The sequence below is a fragment of the Bufo bufo genome, chromosome 1, assembly GCF_905171765.1.
Source record: "Bufo bufo chromosome 1, aBufBuf1.1, whole genome shotgun sequence".
Classification (NCBI taxonomy): Eukaryota; Metazoa; Chordata; class Amphibia; order Anura; family Bufonidae; genus Bufo; species Bufo bufo.
Genome location: NC_053389.1, coordinates 593,719,653 through 593,739,795, shown reverse-complemented (window position 1 = coordinate 593,739,795; position 20,143 = coordinate 593,719,653). Strand labels below are relative to the sequence as shown.

Below are 20,143 nucleotides of genomic sequence, written 5' to 3'. Positions count from 1 at the left end.
TAAAAAATTCTTTAAAAATGTTTAAAAACATAAAAACATTATTTAAACAATATTCTGATGACGCATTCCTTTTAAGTTTAGATATCTGTCCCTAGTATGTATCCTATGATCTCACACCCAACCTTGTCATTAGTTCACCATCAATAGAGTTTGCTGAACCCTCTGTTTACTTTGTCTCATTTCCTTGTGTCAAGTCTGAACAACTCTCTTTGGTTTCCATGGGTTTTGTTGGTTCTCCATTTCTTCTTCCATGTGTGTCCACCCCTTGTCTTTATTTCTAACATACACTGACCAAAAATATAAATGCAACACTTTTGGTTTTGCTCCCATTTTGCATGAGCTGAACTCAAAGATCTGAAACATTTTCTACATACACAAAAGACCCATTACTCTCAAATATTGTTCACAAATCTGTCTAAATCTGTGTTAGTGAGCACTTCTCCTTTGTTGAGATAATCCATCTCACAGGTGTGGCATATCAACGTTCTGATTAGACAGCATGAATATTGCACAGGCGTGCATTAGACTTCCCACAATAAAAGGCCTCTCTGAAATGTGCACAGTTTTGCCTTATTGGGTGGGGAAGGGGGGGGGGGGGGTCAGAAAACCAGTCTGTATCTGATGTGGCCACCATTTGCCTCACACAGTGCAACACATCTCCGTCACATAGAGTTGATCAAGTTGTTGATTGTGGCCTGTGGAATGTTGGTCCACTCCTTTTCAATAGTTGTGCGAAGTTGCAAAATATTGTCAGGAACTGGAAAAAGCTGTCCAGAGCATCCCAAACATGCTCAATGGGTGACATGTCCCGTGAGTATGCTGGCCATGCAAGAACTGGGATGTTTTCAGATTCCAGGAATTGTGTACAGATCCTCGCAATATGGGGCCGTGCATTATCATGCTGCAACATGAGGTGATGGTCGTGGATGAATGGCACAACAATGGGCCTCAGGATCTCGTCATGGTATATCTGTGCATTTAAAATGCCATCAATAAAATGCACCTGTGTTTGTTGTCAACATACGCCTGCCCATACCATAACCCCACCTCCACCATGGGCCACTCGATCCACAACATTGACGTCAGCAAACCTCTCACCCACACGACGCCACACACGCTGTCTGCCATCTGCCCTGAACAGTGAAATCCGGGACTCATCCGTGAACAGAACGCCTCTCCAACATGCCAGACGCCATCGAATGTGAGCATTTGCCCACTCAAGTCGGTTACGACGACGAACTGCAGTCAGGTCCAGACCCCGATGAGGACAACAAGCATGCAGATGAGCTTCCCTGAGACGGTTTCTGACAGTTTGTGCAGAAATTCTTTGGTTATGCAAACAGATTGTTGCTGCAGCTATCCGGGTGGCTGGTCTCAGACGATCGTGGAGGTGAACATGCTGGATGTGGAGGTCCTGGGCTGGTGTGGTTACACGTGGTCTGCGGTTGTGAGGCCGGTTGGATGCACTGCCAAATTCTCTGAAACGCCTTTGGAAACGGCTTATGGTAGAGAAATGAACATTCATTGCACGGGCAACAGCTCTGGTAGACGTTCCTGCAGTCAGCATGCCAATTGCACGCTTCCTCAAACGTTGCGACATCTGTGGCATTGTGCTGTGTGATCAAACTGCACATTTCAGAGTGGCCTCTTATTGCGGGCAGTCTAAGGCACACCTGTGAAATATTCATGCTGTCTAATCAGCACCTTGATATGCCACACCTGTGAGGTGGGATGGATTATCTCAGCAAAGGAGAAGTGCTCACTAACACAGATTTAGACAGATTTGTGAACAATATTTGAGAGTAATGGGTCTTGTATGTAGAAAAGTCTTTGAGTTCAGCTCATGCAAAATGGGAGCAAAACCGAAAGTGTTGCGTTTATATTTTTGGTGGTATATCTTGCCTTTTTTTTTACAGCAAGCAGTATAGCTTTAGCCAGCTGTAGAAAAATGCTTTCCATAGCTCTAGAAATGTCACAAATGTACCTTCCACTAATAACTAATATCTTTATTGTGCACGATATTCAGAGATACTTATTAAGTGACATATACAGTAATTAACCTGTCATTAACATACCAAGGTGACTTCAAACATGCCCGACAGTTTTCTTTAATTGTTTTTGTATGCTTCATGGCACATTTCAAAAGAAATTACATATACATTATTGAGCTATGTGTATACATTACAGGAATTGTTCAACATGTTATGCAATATTCCACAGATTGCCAGTATCTGGGGGAGGTGTACCTGAACGGTCATGAGTTTTCGTCACCACAGGATTCTTGCAGTCGGTGTGTCTGTGCTGATGGGTTTGTCACATGCAATAAAAAGCCTTGCTATAAAGCTGGCTGCACTCACCCCAGCACCCCACCACGAAAATGCTGTCCAGTTTGTGATGGTTGGTAACAAGTTTCTTTTACTGTATTCTTGGCTTCCACTGTTTGTAATTATATATGTCTGCCACTTTCTTTGTCTTGTATCTGTGTGCATATAATATCACTCTAAACCCAATGGTGCCTATGTCACATTAAAATGCAATTCATATAATATACTGCAGTGGAGGGCACTGGTACGCCTCTCTATGCAGCACTCTCGGGGTTATGTACATTATCTCTGCTCCAGAATATCTTAAAATGAGCTCTTTAGGACAACATACAGAAGGTTCAGTTAACAGAGGACAATAATCTCTTACTTGACTACTATTTTATTTCCTCGCTATCTAGAATATCTGTGCCTTTCTATTTTTTTCTCTAATTGTTGTTCTTTCGTGTTCTCCATAACAGGATGTTCATATAATGGTGTGGAACTGATTAACGGTCAAACTATCCCAGACCCTTCAAGTTCAGCGTGCTCAGAATGTACTTGTAGGGTGAGTATCGAGGTCGAGGTCAAGCACAGCACAATGTCCATTGCCTCATTACATCATAGAAAGCAGATGCAAGCTTCCTCTGCTTGGATACATTCCTGCCTAGCTCCTTTTTTACTTCAATGTGATAATACTTTGTTTTTAGTTTGACAATTATTTTTAAGCCAGAGGGAAATTCTTAACAGCTGTTACAAAAGGTATGAACTTCAACCCAAGCACCTGAATTAATAAAACAAGAATGAATGGGCAGCATGGTGGCTCAGTGGTTAGCACTGGTGCCTAGCAGCGCCAGGGTCCTAGGTTAGAATCTGACCGAAGGGCAACATCTGCATAGAGTTTGTGTGTTCTCCCCGTGTTTGCTTGGGTTTCCTCTGGTTTCCTCCCACACTCCAAAGACATACTGATAGGGACCTTAGATTGTAAGCCCCAGTTGGATGCTGATGTCTGTAAAGCGCTGCGGAATATAGTAGCGCTATAGAAGTGCATAAAATGAAAACAAAGATAAGGACCTTCGAAGAAATCTTGCTTGTGTAGTGTATATAAGGAGCAAGTTTTAAAAATATTCCAAAAGCAGTCCTTAATCTGCACTCCTCCACTGCTGAAAAGATAGAGAAGCATTTCCCTTTGGAATCCTTCAAGCCTAAACAGTTTACATGATATGACCATCACTGGAATGAATCACACTGGCACCTGCTTAGTATTCCTTGAACTAGTTTTGCTCATTACTAGGAGCATCACCAAGGCTCGGTTCACATAGAGAAAAAAGAGCTTTGCGATTGTATGTCAGTAAATGGGTATGGGCCTGAGGGGCAATGCATGACACAGGGTTTCTCTCATCAATGTTCTTTAAATTCCTCTATCATATACTGCTCCCAGGGCAGGATTAAAGTTGGTGGAGGCCCATACAAACCTAGACAACCCAACACCACATATGAGACTGGTGGTCAGCCACCCATGCAAGTGGCCCTCTCTACTGACGTCTACAGGAGTTATGGAGAAAGCCGAGCCAGAGACTGCCTTACAAATTCATGGAGAGAGCCATGTGCATACACCTCAACGTCTTCTTGGCTTCATAGGTCTTTTTAAAAGTCATTGGCAGATATGGGGTTCTCAAAGTTGAACAGTGTATACAGTACCCGATGTTAACACCCAGTTGTCAATTTATTAAAAATTTTCTAGAAGGAATAACAGTGGAGTGGCACAATGCACGGTTTTGGGAAAGCTAAAGAATTGTTATACCATGGGGAATGCAAATAGTTACTAAAATCAACATGTCGCGAGAGTTAACAGCTTTTAAATATTGACTGCCATGAGTCCAATAAATGTAAAATGAGAGGTAGAACCTGCCTGGGCAGAAAGGCTGAGTGGTTCAGGCCAAGGTGTTGGAGGCCTGAGGAACTTCTCTCACTACAGCCTGGCACTGGCTGCCCCTCTCAGACATTTCTTCAAAGACTGACTATCAGTATATTATATATAGTGTACTAAAGAAAACACTTTCTGTATGAGGGAGTGTTATAATAACATGTTTTTATTTTATTACACTGACTCAAATTTTACAAAATCATGCCTAATGGTTTTGTACATAGCTTTTCTTACACAATAATGACTAAATAAAGTAGTTGTATGACGTATTCTTAACACACAGAGTGATGAGTGCAATGTCTTCTGATTTATTCAGGCCGGATCCGTTCAGTGTGCACGCAAGCTTTGTGCTCCAGCTACCTGCCCACATCCAGTGACTGGACCTTGTGACTGTCCTCTGTGCCAGGGTGAGGTTCTGAATGTAATCTATGGCCCTTCATTTATCAGTACTTCACTGTAAATATGAAATGGAATAAATAGAAACAAACAATATAAAACAGTAAATATTTTTAGGATTTAGTCTATTGATATCAATAGTTAGTACCGTGTTTTTCAGACTATAAGACGCCCCTAGGATTTGGAGGAGGAAAATAAGAAAAAAAAATATTATCCATCAGACCTCAGAGCAGACCCCCAAATCAGACTCCCATTCTTCATTAGACCCCAAAATCAAACCCCAAGCTCCATCAGCCTCAGACCCCTCAACCTCCATCAGCCTCAGATCAGACCCTCCAGCCTCCATCAGCCTCCCATCAGACCCCCCAAGCCTTAGATCAGACCCCCCCATTAGCCTTAGATCATACCCAACCCCCATCAGACTCAGATCATACCCCCAATCAGCCTCATATAGGACCCCACAGCCCCCATCAGCCTCATATCAGCCCCCTGAATCAGCCTCTGATAGGACCCCCCAATCCTGCTCAGCCTCAGATCGCAACCCCCCCAGACTTCAGATGAGACGTCTCAAATAAATAAACTTATCTCGCTTGCTCCCAATGGAGCTGCATATCCAGGACTCACTGCTCTATCACTTCTTCCGGGTTCACTGTGTACTGTGACCTGACGGTGCACAGCGTCAGGTCATAGTGCGCACCATAACGGAAGCGGTCATTAGCATTCAGATTATAAGACACACTGCCAATTTCCCCCCATTTTTCTGGGAAAAAAGATGTGTCTTATAGTCCAAAAATATGGTATATTGATTAAATTGATATTGGGCAGCATGGTGGATCAGTAGTTAGCACTCGTGCCTTGTAGCGCTGAGGTCCTGGGTTCAAATCTGACCAAGGACAACATCTGCATGGAGTTTGTATGTTCTCCCCGTGTCTGCATGGGGTACTCCGGTTTCCTCCCACGCTCTAAAGACATATTAATAGGGAATTTAGATTGTGAGTCCCACTGGGGACAGCAAGTGATGATTATATCTGTAAAGGGCTGTGGAATATGTCAGCGCTATATAAGCAAGTAAAATAAATAAATTAAAGAGGACCTGCCATCTATCTGGACATCCATGTTTTAGAATATTATTGGATTCCCCATGAAATACCAAAACTAGGAGTGGGTCCACTATATTTTCTCCATATAGGCCCTATTCCTGGTTTTGGCGTACAAGCACTGATCCAAAATGCAGAACTAAATATTGTGAATCAGGCCTAAGACTGATTATAGTAGGGCTACTTTTTTTTTTCCTGTTTTTAGGATGCCATTTTCAAGGTCATAATTACATTGATGGCGAGTCTTTCACTTCACCACAAAATGAATGTGAGCAATGCCGCTGTATGGTAAGTATATGAGCACATAAGCCTCAAAGTCCCTTACAGATGGACAGACATAACAACTTTTAATGCTGTAAGTGCTTTATCTGGATTTTCTAATTAACATGATTATGGTTTTGCTTCTCAGAGAGGCCGCGTCACCTGCGGTCCTCGGCCATGTGGCACAGCCAACTGCCCTCATCCAGGTGAGGATCCCTGCATGTGCCCTGTATGTGATGGTTGCAATTATAACGGCCAGGACTGTGTCAATGGAGAGAGCTTTCCTGACCCTGACGATGAGTGCAGTCGCTGCACATGCAAGGTTAGCAAATCCCCATCTGAATAATGAACACCTAGACAAAAACTTGTGTACTTTTGTAAAAATGTATTACATAGGTGCTTTATGTCATTTTCCCTTTTAATTCAAGGTAAAAAAAAAACAACTCGCCTAATAGCAGAAGAACAAATCCTCTCTTTTTCAATCCCTGTTTCAGTGGTTAAAATAACAATGCCAGGATTCTGCTTTTTACTAGGTAGTGTGTGCTGTGTTGCCATGGTATGGCAGATTATGCTACGTCTGGTATGATTCCACACGCCAAAGCAAACTGCCATCAGAAATATCCCAAATACATCAACAGCAATGTAATCAAAACTCCAAAATTACAATGCTTTCTGAAAATTGAAATATTTTACATTTGTAATTGACCCAGTTTTCCAAATGTGTCTGCACCTAAAAATCGGTGAATAAAGTGGTGTCAAGTGGCAAAATTTGGGGTCATTTGGTGCAACTAGGGTTTCTACACTTTTTCTATCTTGCTGACCAAGAGGTGGGGCCTTTTGGAAAGGAACAGAGCTTCACTAGAGGGGGCATATTCTAAAATGTACCATTTGGAGTCTAAATTGTGCCACAGTTATGGCCTAAGATACAGTCTCAAAATAAGCCAACCGATAGTCGATATAGTGTCTATCCCCGCACCACATTCATCATCCAACCTGAGCCTCTGTGATAAATCTGGTGCAGGTCTAGACAGCACCGTTTATAAGTTTAGTAGACCTGGTCCAATGTGTATACTTTACAGTGGAAGCAACTTACTAATTGGCTCATTTGCACCTTAAGCAATGCCAGTGTGTGTGTGTCCTTTATGTCTTGCAGAATGGAGAAGTGACCTGTGTGTCTGTTTCTTGCCCGAGAGTGTCCTGTTTGCACCCAGTGACTCCACCAGGGAAATGTTGCCCGCTCTGCACAGGAATATGTAAGCACAATGGACGGGTGTTTCAGAATGGTGAAAATTTCAAGCTACCTGGAGATATTTGTACCCAATGCTCCTGTAGGGTGAGTTTATGGTATAAAATGTGACTGCTGAGATGAGCATTTTACAGAAAAAAGCTTTTCTAGTAAGTTTCAGTTATAAACGCTCAACATGTGGAAGTTCTTTTCAATGACATTGAACTATACAACACAGAGTTAAGGCATGTATGAAGATCATGTCTCTGCATTACGGCTGGGAGCAGGGATCGCTCTCTCTCAGGGAGTCGTACTCACAGACTTCTTCACGAACACCAGGTTTAAGGTCCAAACGGTGCATTTATTTGGCAGTCTTCACACACCAGCACAAACAAAGCAAAAGAAACACCTGCCCATCTAGACACTAACTAAACAAATATGACTAGCGTTGAGCGAACTTGTGTTTTAAGTTCGGCGTCTAAAGTTCGGGTTCGGGTTATCGAAGAATCGCGTTATGGATTCTAAATTCCGTTATGGTCCGTGGTAGCGAAATCCACAACGCGATTCTTCGATAACCCAAACCCGAACTTTAGACGCCGAACTTAAAACACAAGTTCACTCAACACTAAATATGACGTGTCTCTCTGACTCACCTATACATCACAGTTCACACACTGTTTCAGGTGCAGCTTTCTCAGCCCAATAGTCCAGCAGCCTCCAGGCTGTAGCAAATACTAGTCCCCTAAATTCCAGGCTATCTTCCAGCCTTGTGGCTCCTCAACCTAGCCCAGCTGAGACCACACTCACAGAGCCTCAGCAGCACTCTGTTCAAAAGTCTTCTCTCTCTCTCTCTCTCTCTCTCTCCAGACTGACACACTGGGAGATGCTTTATCCCAGCCAGATTAGAGCAGGCCTCACCTGGGGATCCCTTCCTGCTAGGGAAAACCTGCCCCGGACTGTGGGAGGGGGGTGGATTGGGAGGTCCCACTGCCAAAACCTACCATCCCAATCCAAGTAAAATCCAGCCCTGAATAAATAAAGAAAATTGCTTCAGCAACTATATTTACTGAAGCCAGCGTCATTCTGGATTTCACCCACCTCGGCCAGTTGAGGAACCTGGGAGAGATATACCCCCCTTCCGGGACTTTCCCATGCATTTTACAGTTCACATCGTCACATATCCCGCCCTCTTCTTCAGACTGGAGGTCTGGGGATTGCACCACATCGTACCATGCCCTCTGAAAGATGTGGTCAATGTCACATATTCCCTCTATTCTGCCTCCCCCAGGCTAGCAGAGCTTGGTTTTTCATAAACTCTGACTTGCTACCTAGCAGACAGTGTCTAAGGGACTCCTCCTTCTCCTCTTCGCTGGAGAACTTCTTCTTAGCTTTCTAACTTGCTCCTTTTCCAGATTTCTTCTTAGGCCTACGACCTCTAACTTCCGCAACCTTTACAGCAGCGTTTTCCACGGGGAGCTCCCTCCTCCTCCATCACAGTTCACATATTGTTCCAGGTGCGGTTTTCTCAGCCCAATAGTCCAGCAGCCTCCAGGCTGTAGCAAATATGAGTCCACCAAATTCCAGGCTATCTCCCAGCCTCGTAGCCCCTCAGCCTAGCCCAGCTGAGATCACACTCACAGAGCCTCAGCAGCACTTTGTTCAAAAGTCTTCTCTCTCTCTCTCTCTCTCTCTCCCCAGACTGACACACTGGGAGGTGCTTTATCCCAGCCTGATTAGAGCAGGCCTCACCTGGGGATCCCTTACTGCTAGGGAAAACCTGCCCCAGACTTGGGAGGGGTGGATTGGGAGGTCCCACTGCCAAAATCTACCATCCCAATCCAAGTAAAATCCAGCCCTGAATAAATAAAGAAAATAGCTTCAGCAACTATATTTACTGAAGCCGGCGTCATTCTGGATTTCACCCATCTCAGCCAGTTGAGGAACCTGGGAGAGATATACCCCCCTTCCGGGACTTTCCCATACATTTTACAGTTCACATAGCCACAATATATATGTAGTGTGTGTGCTTGAAGACGAGAAAAGGCACAAATGTCAAATTTTCCATGGCTTAATTCCCTTTCCGTAACCTGTAACTGAATGAGTCCACATTGATTGTTTGCCATAGAAAATCTCCCTGCAGTGTAATTTAGGATTTGCATTTCTACCACAGTTACATTGTATGCCAGCTGTAAATTTATCTTTTGCCTTGGTTTAAATACTATTATATTGTGTTAATAACAAATAAAATATTAAGATGCCTGAAACAATTTCAAGGAAATTGCATTATTTGTTCTTTCTTTAGAATGAGATGGTGACATGCCAACGTCTTCCGTGTGAAAAAGAATGCAGCCATCCAGTGCCCTCTCTCTCATCTCATTGCTGTCCTGTATGTGATCGCTGTCTCTATGAGGGCAAAGAATACTCCAACCATCAGACATTTTCCTCTGTGTCGGACCCATGCCTCCGTTGTGTGTGTTTGGAAGGCAGTGTCACCTGCACCCATGTAGTGTGTCCTCAAGTCTACTGTGTAAACCCCATCAGAAAGCCTAGTCAGTGCTGCATGGAGTGCCCAGGTATAGTTGCACTGAAGAATAGTGAAGAAAAGTAGCATTATGCTAAAAAAAAAATGTTCTTGTCAATGAACATCTTTTAATGATATGTGAAAATTAAATGGACATGTTTACACCTCTCATAAGATTTTATCGCTAACAAGAGCGGCTTCCTCAGTGCAACTCAGCGCTAGGAAGTTTTCAGCATCAAGGTACAGTAGCATACGCCTAATAGAATAGAACGCAATTCGAAACTGCATTTAGAGGTTCATTTACACTTTGATGACCTCCTTCTCTAATCTTGCAAACTACTTGCTTTCTCCAAATGTGCAACTTATTACTGACAACAAAGAATTGTTCCTGGACTCTACAGTTAACCTTACTTCCCTTGCCATGCACACAATGAGAGATTGTCTCCCTGATTATTTTGTGTCCCTGTATTCACGCTCCCAGAAATCCGTTTGACTTCCAGAAGGAAATACAGTATATTGGTTGTCATCATGTTATATATAGCCCATACCATGAGTGTTGAATACTATTAAAGTGTCCAGATGGCAGTTTTACATAATGTTATGCAGTACTGACAATTTACAGTGCTCTATAGGTTCATTGTGAAGTCCTATGCTCAGAAAAGTCACAATGGTTCACATTTACCATCGTAACTGAGCCCAAATCTATTCTTAAAATAAACCAAACTTAGGCACAATTAGATGCATTTTTGTGCATCATGTCTTAGACATATTTATGAAACTAATGTGGCCAAAAATACAAATCAACTGCACCTAGTTTGCCAAGGGGACAAGACTTAGCGGGAAAAGGAACGTGGCTGAATGCGAAAGGGTCAAAGATGAAAGATGGGATAATTTTCACCAAAACTGTGCCACAAAATTATTTTGCAAAGTAAGCCATCTAACAGGTGATTCAAATTTGGAGTGCACAAAAACTATCATCCAGCATGAGGCAGTGTAAAAACTCGGGGACATCTTTAGAATGGCTGCCTTAGTTTAAACTGCGTACATTTTAGACAGTCTTAGTAAATTTGCCTCAATGTTGTCTTTGACTTGTGTGTTAAGCATTTATTTTGTTTTCAATGGGTCTGCGGTCTGTAGTCCCTGTGCTGTCCACATCCGAACGCCCTTTCACAAAAAGGTAGAACATGTCTTATACTTCTCCGCAAAATTCAGTACCCATTGAAGTTGATAGGACCGCAAAAAAAGGTGATGAAACTCGGAACACATCTGTATTTTGCAGATCCCCTGATTTGAGGACAGCAAAACGGATGCAGACGTTTGTATGAGACCTTATGCATATTTAAAATGAAGCACAACACACAACTGAACTGTGATACAGTTATCACTCAGGGAAATTTATACCTTTTTGCTTGTAATTTGTTTTTAGTGTGTCACTATGAAGGAAAAGAGTATAGTGATGGTGCTCGCTGGGTGCCCTTCTCAGATCCATGTCTGCAGTGTACATGCACAGTAAGTACCAGATAGTTGTTTCTATACCTAGTTCATATCCATATGTAGCTTCAACAAATCTGACTGAAATAAAAGTGGCAGGTTTGTTTTATAGGAACTAAAAAGGATATAGTGTATTGCTAGAAAATATTCTGCTACAGAATTGTATTCTGAATCTTGGTGGAGTATTGTCCTTGACTATAATAATATGGAAAGGAGCCACATGGCCACTGTGTGCTGCAGCACAGGATGTGTGGGATGCTATTCCACTCGGATTGTCCTCTACTTCCATATGTTCAGAGTCAGGTGGAAATTTACAATAGCACACGAAGGCCATATTCAGTACCCCAGAGCAGGGGGTATCTGCAAATGGTTTATTGTTTGACGTTATGTAATGTTATGCCATGCATTGTACCCAGCATAGCATGGTATGAATAGCATAGCCAGGGTTAACAATCCTGGCTCAGCCCTTGTAGGAGGTTAGATGTGGGCTGGACCCACCCCTAACCTAAAGAGAGTCTAGACTGGAGGGTGGAGGAAGCTGTATTTCATGCTCCTTCTCCTCAGGCCTCAAGTTCCAGAGACTCTCTGTGTGAAAACCCTATATGCCACAGTATGAAATTGGAGGTATGCAGAGATACAAGGCACTTCTATAGTGTATGGATTACAAAGAGGAGCCATAATAAATGAGAGGTTTCATTCATCTTGGTCATGGTACATCTGGTTGCGGTAGTCAGATGCCTTAACATTTATATTCTTGTAGGTAATTTAATCACCAATGATAGAACCACTTGTATGTCAAGTGAAGTTTTACAAGATCTTTGCACAAGTCTAATTTGTGACCACTACTCAGGGGTGCACCACCAATGAGGCCAGGTGAGGGGATCGCCTCAGGCAGCCGCAGGTAGGGGCAAGAGGGGGGCAGTGGAAGGGCCATGGACAATGAGTGCTTTCATTGTGGCAAAGGGGATAAGTTAAGAAATTAAGAAATTGGCATTGGGGGGGGGTGCAGTTTTTGCCTCAAGCAGCAGAAAGGCTAGGTGCACCCCTGCCACTGCTAGATCATGTACCATGCTGCAAATCAGAGAAACTTTTATAAATAAAGCAGCAATAAGACATAGGGGAACATGAGTAGGTATTGACCCTGTGGAAGGTAAAATATGAATTATTCGGAATGTTCCCCTGAGTGCATTGAATGAATAGCTTGTTAATGTTATCTGATGTTCCCTTACAGGCAGGAAATGTACAGTGTGATCCTCCTATGTGTCCTCCTCTACCTTGCACCCAGCAGGTGACAGATCCAGGAGCATGTTGTCCTCGCTGCAGAGGTAAGTCTTATGCCGAGTCCTTTACAGTTATTTGATCTCTATGATGAGACAAAAGCCATGTTCACAGTTTAAGTTTAAGGGCTGTATTACACCAACAGATTATCTGACCAATATCTGTCTAATCAGTGTAAATGGACATCTGATCAATGATTTGTCAGAAAATCTGGCAGATGATCTGGTGGTGTAATAAAGCCCTTGAGGCAGGTTTACACGCTCCGATCTAAAAGCCGATTGGCAGGAAGGAAGCGTTCCTCCCCAACAGTCAGCTGCTCTTTCAGTGAAGGAGACCACTGCATTTACATACAGCGATCACCTCCATATGAGGACGATGGATCTGGGCTACACTGTTTCTGGGCTCCAGATCGCTGTTTAAACCGAACAATCTGCTGCCCAGAAACGAGAATTGATTTGCTTGCACAAATGACAGGATCACCCAATGAACAAGCTTTTCGCGAGTGATCAGCGGCACATTTAGACGGACAGATTGTCGGGAATGTCGTTCATTCCTGATAATCTAACCGAATATCGGGCCTTTTAAATCCACCTTTAGTTTCCATGTAATGTAAGCAGAGTATAACTTGCTCTAGAGACTGTGGGAGTCGCAGGACTCAGACCCCTACCAATCTAAACTTTTTGATTTGTCCCTAAAACAGATGAAAAGTTTAATGAAAGTACAGTGCCACTATAAAAGTAGCCCACGAAGGAGTGTACGGTATGCTTTACTGTGCAATCTCTCCTGTTCATTCATTTGATTGCAAAACTGTTTAAAGGGAACCTGCCACCATAAAAATGCAATGCACAATCTGGGCGTACCAAGCAGTGTTATGATGATTGGTGTCTTTTAATGATTGCTTTCAGGGATTTGCTTAAGGTTTAATGTTGGCATTATTCTCAAATCCCCTACTGCTGTATTTGCCCACTTACTCATTTTTACTCTTCTACCAAAATATTTGAGCTGGGGATCTATGTATTTTGCAGGCTGTATATATAATGGTCGGGAATACAGAGACAACAGCAACTGGCTTTCCACCGTGGATCGTTGCATGTCCTGCATGTGTGTTGATGGTGTTACCACCTGTTCCAAAGTGCAGTGCATCACATCCTGCACTAACAAGATAACGCTTCCCGGAGAATGCTGTCCTCTATGTGCAGGTTGGAATGGAGATACGTTTGCAATTTCATTGTGTTGTGAAAGTATCAACCTGCAAAGTTATACATTTCCTGATGCCTTTTCTCACCTGACGAGGATCATTTCTGTTGCATCTAGCAACACATTTTCTGCATACACGTCAGTAACCATGTGGTGTATATAGTACGTGTAGTAAGCACAGTAGCTGTGGCCACCACCGCCAGGATCTTGTCACCAAAATACAGATAGGAAGTAAGAAAGTGATCACTGATCTTAGGGTGGTAGAACATGCAAGCACCAAAGAAGGATGAAATGCAATGCTCCCTCTAAGCCTCTGTAGGTAGTGAGTGGTGCATTTAGGGACCTGGACACTGTTTCCTATAAAGTGGACGGATTAAGACAGCACGATACTGTATAACTATTGCTATAAAGCTGCTTCGTGGAGGTACTGGTTCTCCTTAAGGAGACTAATTATATATGGAGAAGGAAAATAATATGCAAAGAAGTACCGCATCTCCCAGAGAAGGTAGGTCATCATCAATATCAAAATCTCGGAGGACCTCTTCAAATGCGGATTTTGAGGTGGATTGTGTTGCATATTTGCCACAGACTTCACCCTATGCATTGTAAAGACAAAAATGCAATGAAAATCTGCAGGAAGAACTGACAAGCTGCCAATTTAAAACCATACCCAATGTCAATTTACATGTAGAAATTTCCTGCAGCGTGTTAATAAGATTTTACACAAAGTTGCTTGTGAACTTACCCATATTTTTACTCCCTTGTGGTCTATGGGGGTAAAGGATGGCTGGAAATGAACATCTGGTGGGCTAGGAAATTCATGTTGGTTTTGGCAACAATAGTTAAATGGGTTTTCCAGGATTTTAATATTGATGACATATCCTCAAAATAGGTCATCAATATCAGATTGTGTCGGACCCCCGCCGATCGGCTGTTTGAAGAGAAGGCCGCGCTCTGTGCGAACACAGATTTCCCATCACTGTTAACCTGCTCGCCGTCGACAGCGCAGCAGTGAGCAGGTGTAATTATAAGCCGTCCCATTCACTTCTATAGGGCGGCTCGTTCCTATACACTTGAATAGGAACGAGTCGTCCTATGGAAGTGAATGGGACGGCTTATAATGACACCTGCTCGCTGCCACGATGTCGATGGCGAGCAGATAAACATTGATGGGAAAGCTGTGCTCGCACAGAGCGCGGCCTTCTCTTCAACCAGCTGATCGGCGGGGGTGCCCGGGTGTCGGACCCCTGCTGATCTGATATTGATGACCTATCCTGAGGATAGGTCATCAATAGTGTTGAGTGAATTTCAGGGAAAAATTTGATTCACCACGAAGCCGAATTTCCTTATGCTTTGTGGTAAGGAATCGATTTCCCTGAATGGCGGTAAAAAATGTAGAAAAAAAGAGCCATCGGCCGCCATCTTGATTGAAAATTTCGCACAAAATCCTGTTCATGGTGACGTATGACGTCACCACGCCGGCTGACGTGATGAGGCCATCACGGGCCGCATGAGATTTCACGCTAGATCTTCAATCAAGATGGAGGCGGCGAGCTCTTTGCGGTCAAATGGATGAGGTAAGTACAATTTTATTTATTTTTTATTTTACACTGTAATATCAATGTCTGAGGGATACAATGACGGACCCTATCGCATCCTGTCATTGCACCCACTACTTACAAAGAAATGCAATTCGTGACAAAGTCATTCGTCATGAAGCAAATCTTTTTGGAACACTCGGCAAGGGAGCCGAATCTAATTTTTCAATACTTCGCTCATCTCTGGTCATCAATATTAAAATCCCGGAGAAACTCTTTAAGGGCTTTATACCGACTTCCTTAGTGGCGTAGCATATTGAGGAGGTCAGTGGCAGCATTCCTGGTGGTCTCAGGCAGTGAAGAGGTTGATGAGAATGAGCAGTGGGAATTTCATGACCACTGTGAACTGTGGGTGGATGGACTTTTCCTATTTACGTCTGTCACCTCATATGTGTTATTCTTTTTGGTGCTTGAAACCTAATCTTTGTGTTTTTCAGACTGTATATCTAGCAAAAAAGTATATTCTCCAGGGGACAGCTTTCACCCATCAGATGACCCCTGTGAAATCTGCACGTGTGAGGTGAGAGGTGGACATATGATATCTCTGGCTTTTGCAATAACTTCACTGTGGTCTTTTTGCTTATCTATATAATGGGTCCATTGTATTAAATGTTGTGTTTAGCGTTTACCAGATGGTCGTCAGTACAGACGATGCACAAAAAAACAGTGCCCCAGCCTGGTGGATTGTCCTCAACATCAAATTCTTCCTCCTGCTTTTGGCCAGTGCTGTGCTAGCTGTGCACGTAAGTCTGAATTCTAACCAATCATTTATCTTACTTGATAATTAGTGTCACAATTTCAGTTTTTAACAACTATTTTCTATTTTCCAGAGGCTTTAAGTAATTGTACAGACTTACTGGTGGGCAGTGAGATCCAGGCAGGGAATGACCCTTGTTACATGTGCCAGTGTAAGGTACGGAAATAACATTCCAGATGAGAATACATGCATTTCATAGTATTGCCGTTCTTGGGTCCAGAGGCATAAAATACGGTACATACAAAGTATATAATGCAAAGGGGTGGGAGTGGGACTTTGTAATAAACTGGAGGACTTGTGGTTGTGTGCAATGTTAAGGTGCTTTAATGGGGAGCGAGAATATTAAAAAACCCTGTGAGGTAGAAGCCAAAATTCCTTCCTGACTCCAATCAGGCAATCAGAATAACTCCCTGGATCAACGCCCCCTCTCTAGTAGCTATAGCCTGTAATATTATTACACTCCAGAAATACATCCAGGCCCCTCTTAAACTCTTTTAGTGAACAATGGGGCCCTATAGATTTCTGTTCAACTGCAGTTTGTATCATATTTAAGTCATTTATGTGTTTTTACCTCAGGATTTAACATGGATATGTGAGCACAAACCATGCCCTCTTCTCAGTTGCCCCCGTTCAGAGCAAATCACCCCACCAAGATCATGCTGCCCTGTGTGCAAAGGTAAATACTACGGTAGACAGGGCACTGCTTTTGGGTACCTTCATTATTGCATACTTATTTGTGTTGCTGTTTTATTGATTTTGACTACTAAAAGGGCTATACCACAACTATACAACTCTTCCTTGTACCACTGTAAGTCCAGGGCTAGACATTGACAAGTCACGTGACATGTTTGAGAAAAGTTGTGCAGCCAAAAACATTTGTGTAACTTGTCGTGCAAGCTGAGAGCTGTGATCTGGATGGAAAAACTGCCAAATCTCAGAAAAGTGACAGGCAAGTCACAAGTTGCAAGTGATTTGCATTGTGGCAGTGTTGGATTTTGTACTACTGTTACAGTCGTGGCTTGTTATGTGTCACATTGTGACCCCATTGACAAATCTCAGTGCAACATCACAATTTTCATGTTGTGTGACCCTTACATACCTGGAAGACATGTTTCTTCCCTTTCTGTGGGTGGGCAATAGCTTGTCAGATAAGACAATCACACACCTGCATCTTGGCCGCTTCACTATGAGATCACTACGCCGCTAGTAACAGGAAGAAGAGAGCATATTAGTCCATCACTGAATGCATGAGAGGGTGGACCAGAAGGATGAACAGAAGGGGGCGCTACCAGAGAGGAAAAAACTATAATATTTTTATTGCATGTATATTGAAATATAATACTTCAGTTGAAATGCCCTATTCACTGCATAGTAATACTTTTTGTAGCATAACCCTTATAAGTTGATATGAAATAGTATTGTATAATTTTATAAGTATGAAGTTGTAGATGTTTACTGCTGTATTCCATTGAAGAAGCAAGTAGTGTGTTTCACCTGCATTTTACTTACAGTAACTATAAAACATTATGACCTACAAATATAGCATGCTTTGGTAACATTCTTAGTGCACTTATTATACTCAAGTTGTAAGGCCATCTTACATTTCTTTGACTTTTTTTATTGCCCTTTTTACTTTGGTATTTTTACCCACAGGGTCAAATGTATTAATTTTAGCAGTATAAACGTATGCTATTACAGTACAGATGTAGCAGTTCTAAACCTGAGTGTGATGTCACATCTGACTGCCATATCATGGCATAAGCCATTGAAAAAGTCAATTAAAAGTTTATTTCCATTGTTTACTAAAAGGGAATCTCTCAACCTGTTTTTGTGCCATTATCTACAGTAACACGTGAGTAGTACTGCAGATTCGGAGCCCAGATCACTATTTCTACTGCCCCTTGTTCCCCCGCTGTCAGTGCTCAGAGCTGCGTTGAAATACATTGTCAGGACCGGTGTGCATGTGCACAAGTCCTCTCCATTATGTTAGAACAGCACAGCAGTCCTGACAGGGAATTTCAGTGCAGTTTTGAGCGCTGACAGCGGTGGAACCAAGGGCAGTAGAAAAAAATAATAATTGTGATCTGGACTCCTTACCCGCAGTACTGCTCATTTATTACTGTAGAAAATAGTCCAAAATTGGGGTGACATATTCACTTTAGTGTCAGATAAGGATCGCTACATCTGTAAGTGCCGTATTCCCCTAGACAGCACCTGTTGATTGAGGAGTACCACGCATCTACTAAATTGCTGAAACTACTTTTTAAATTTATTTTTTTACAGAATGTATAGTTGAGATTGAAGGAAGACGCATTCCAGATGGAGAGACATGGACAGACAGGCAGGATCCATGTATCACCTGTACATGTACTGTGAGTAGTAAAATATTTGGACACGAATAAATGCTTAGAAAAAGGGATTCTATGTCGGGAGGAAATATTTATGCTGCAGCTCCCAGCATTGATGCCTAATGAACAGAATCATTTTTGCAATTCCAAAATCTCTGACTACTGTGTGTATCAAGCTTCTTTGAGGGCCCTTCCTTATAATTCTTGCATCATCAGTTTTAAGAACACTTAGAATGATGTTTAATTCAATTACATTCATTGTCTGTGGATAATGCGGCCATTTTGTTTTCACAGTTAGGACATGTTGACTGTCAGATACAGGAATGTGCCCCAATTAAGTGCCAGCAGGGGGAGCTGAAAGTCAGAACGCCAGGCACATGCTGTCATGTTTGTCAGGGTGAGAACTGTTATTTCACATGGCTTTGTTGTCTGACTTTTCTTGTCCCATCAGGATAATCCATGTGTACATGCCCCATCGGAGCTAAGGGCTGCCAGTTGCATGGTCACCATGTAATACCATATGTCTCCTGTAGCGGTCACTTTGGTGACTTAGCGGACGTGTCATAGCCACTATATAACATCCTAACCAGGAAATGCATGTGTATTCTGGGGTGTTATATAATAGAGATATAGGGATAGAACACAGCATACAGATAGTTTTGTCACTGTATTACCCAAGCCATAGTCGAGCTGACTATTTGGAATGAGCATTCCTACAAACACTGGTTCCTGATAATCGGCCTGTGTAAAGGTGCCGCATATCACCGAAGAACGAGCTAAACAATCTGCCTCAAACATCGTTCTCGGGCAGCAGATCGTGCTTTCTCTAGATTCATCACATCCTTCACAATCACAGATCTTCTACAATAATATACTAATCCTGCTGCTGATCCGGCGTGCCTGATGTACCGTCTTATTCTGTCACAGTTAAACAGCAGTTATACTGGACTCTGTCCAAATGACCATTCTTTCTAAAAAAATAAATATTGAATTTAGTTTAACAAATTCTGTTGATCAGAGAGTGCCTGACGTGTTGTTCTGCGTCACAGTTATTGATTAGCAATTATACTGGACTTTGTCCAACGATATAGTACAATTTTAGTGGATAGACTGTGTAACTTCTCATTGTTTTATAGGCTTAAAAATTTTAAATAGGCTTAAAAATAAAATGTCTAGACAGAGTGGCAATGAATGTGGTAATGTAAGATGAAACACCTGTGCATTAAGAAAATTGCTTTACGGCAGCCCAATGGTCCATAGACACAATGGTCAGGAGGGGACCCTATTGACTTCTATTGGAGAGTTTTGCCATGCTCTGTGAACTGTGCCGAGGTCATTGTACAAGGGAAGAATAGATAAGCTCTGATAATCATCTATTGTGAATGGTGGATCCTGTATTAGGCTACTTTCACACTAGCATTTTTTGAGGATCCGTCATGGATCTGCAAAAACGCTTCCGTTACAATAATACAACCCCATGCATCCGTCATGAACAGATCCGGTTGTATTATGTCTTCTATAGCCATGATGGATCCGTCATGAACATCATTGATAGTCAATGGGGAAGGATCCGTTTTCTATTGTGCCAGATTGTGTTAGAGAAAACGGATCCGTTCCCATTGACTTAAATTGTGCGCCATGATGGATCCGTTTGGCTCTGCTTCGTAAGGACTGACAGCAAAATGCTGCAGGCAGCGTTTTAGTGTCCGCCTTCAGAGCGGAATGGTGACTGAACAGAGGCAAACTG

General features: G+C 42.6%; 1 protein-coding gene across 1 annotated transcript in view; it reads left to right on the top strand.

Moving 5' to 3' along the window:
• Window positions 1-20,143, top strand: part of LOC120985300 (kielin cysteine rich BMP regulator) — a 149,601-nt gene that overhangs the window by 106,901 nt on the left and 22,557 nt on the right. The window contains exons 32-47 of the mRNA XM_040413498.1: window positions 2,221-2,397; window positions 2,783-2,868; window positions 4,544-4,634; window positions 5,926-6,008; window positions 6,130-6,303; window positions 7,135-7,314; window positions 9,509-9,779; window positions 11,154-11,236; window positions 12,450-12,543; window positions 13,522-13,695; window positions 15,729-15,811; window positions 15,914-16,034; window positions 16,122-16,204; window positions 16,625-16,724; window positions 18,332-18,420; window positions 18,691-18,793. Of these exons, the coding sequence (XP_040269432.1) occupies window positions 2,221-2,397; window positions 2,783-2,868; window positions 4,544-4,634; window positions 5,926-6,008; window positions 6,130-6,303; window positions 7,135-7,314; window positions 9,509-9,779; window positions 11,154-11,236; window positions 12,450-12,543; window positions 13,522-13,695; window positions 15,729-15,811; window positions 15,914-16,034; window positions 16,122-16,204; window positions 16,625-16,724; window positions 18,332-18,420; window positions 18,691-18,793 (1,992 nt within the window). The remainder of the gene's footprint in view (window positions 1-2,220; window positions 2,398-2,782; window positions 2,869-4,543; window positions 4,635-5,925; window positions 6,009-6,129; window positions 6,304-7,134; window positions 7,315-9,508; window positions 9,780-11,153; window positions 11,237-12,449; window positions 12,544-13,521; window positions 13,696-15,728; window positions 15,812-15,913; window positions 16,035-16,121; window positions 16,205-16,624; window positions 16,725-18,331; window positions 18,421-18,690; window positions 18,794-20,143) is intronic.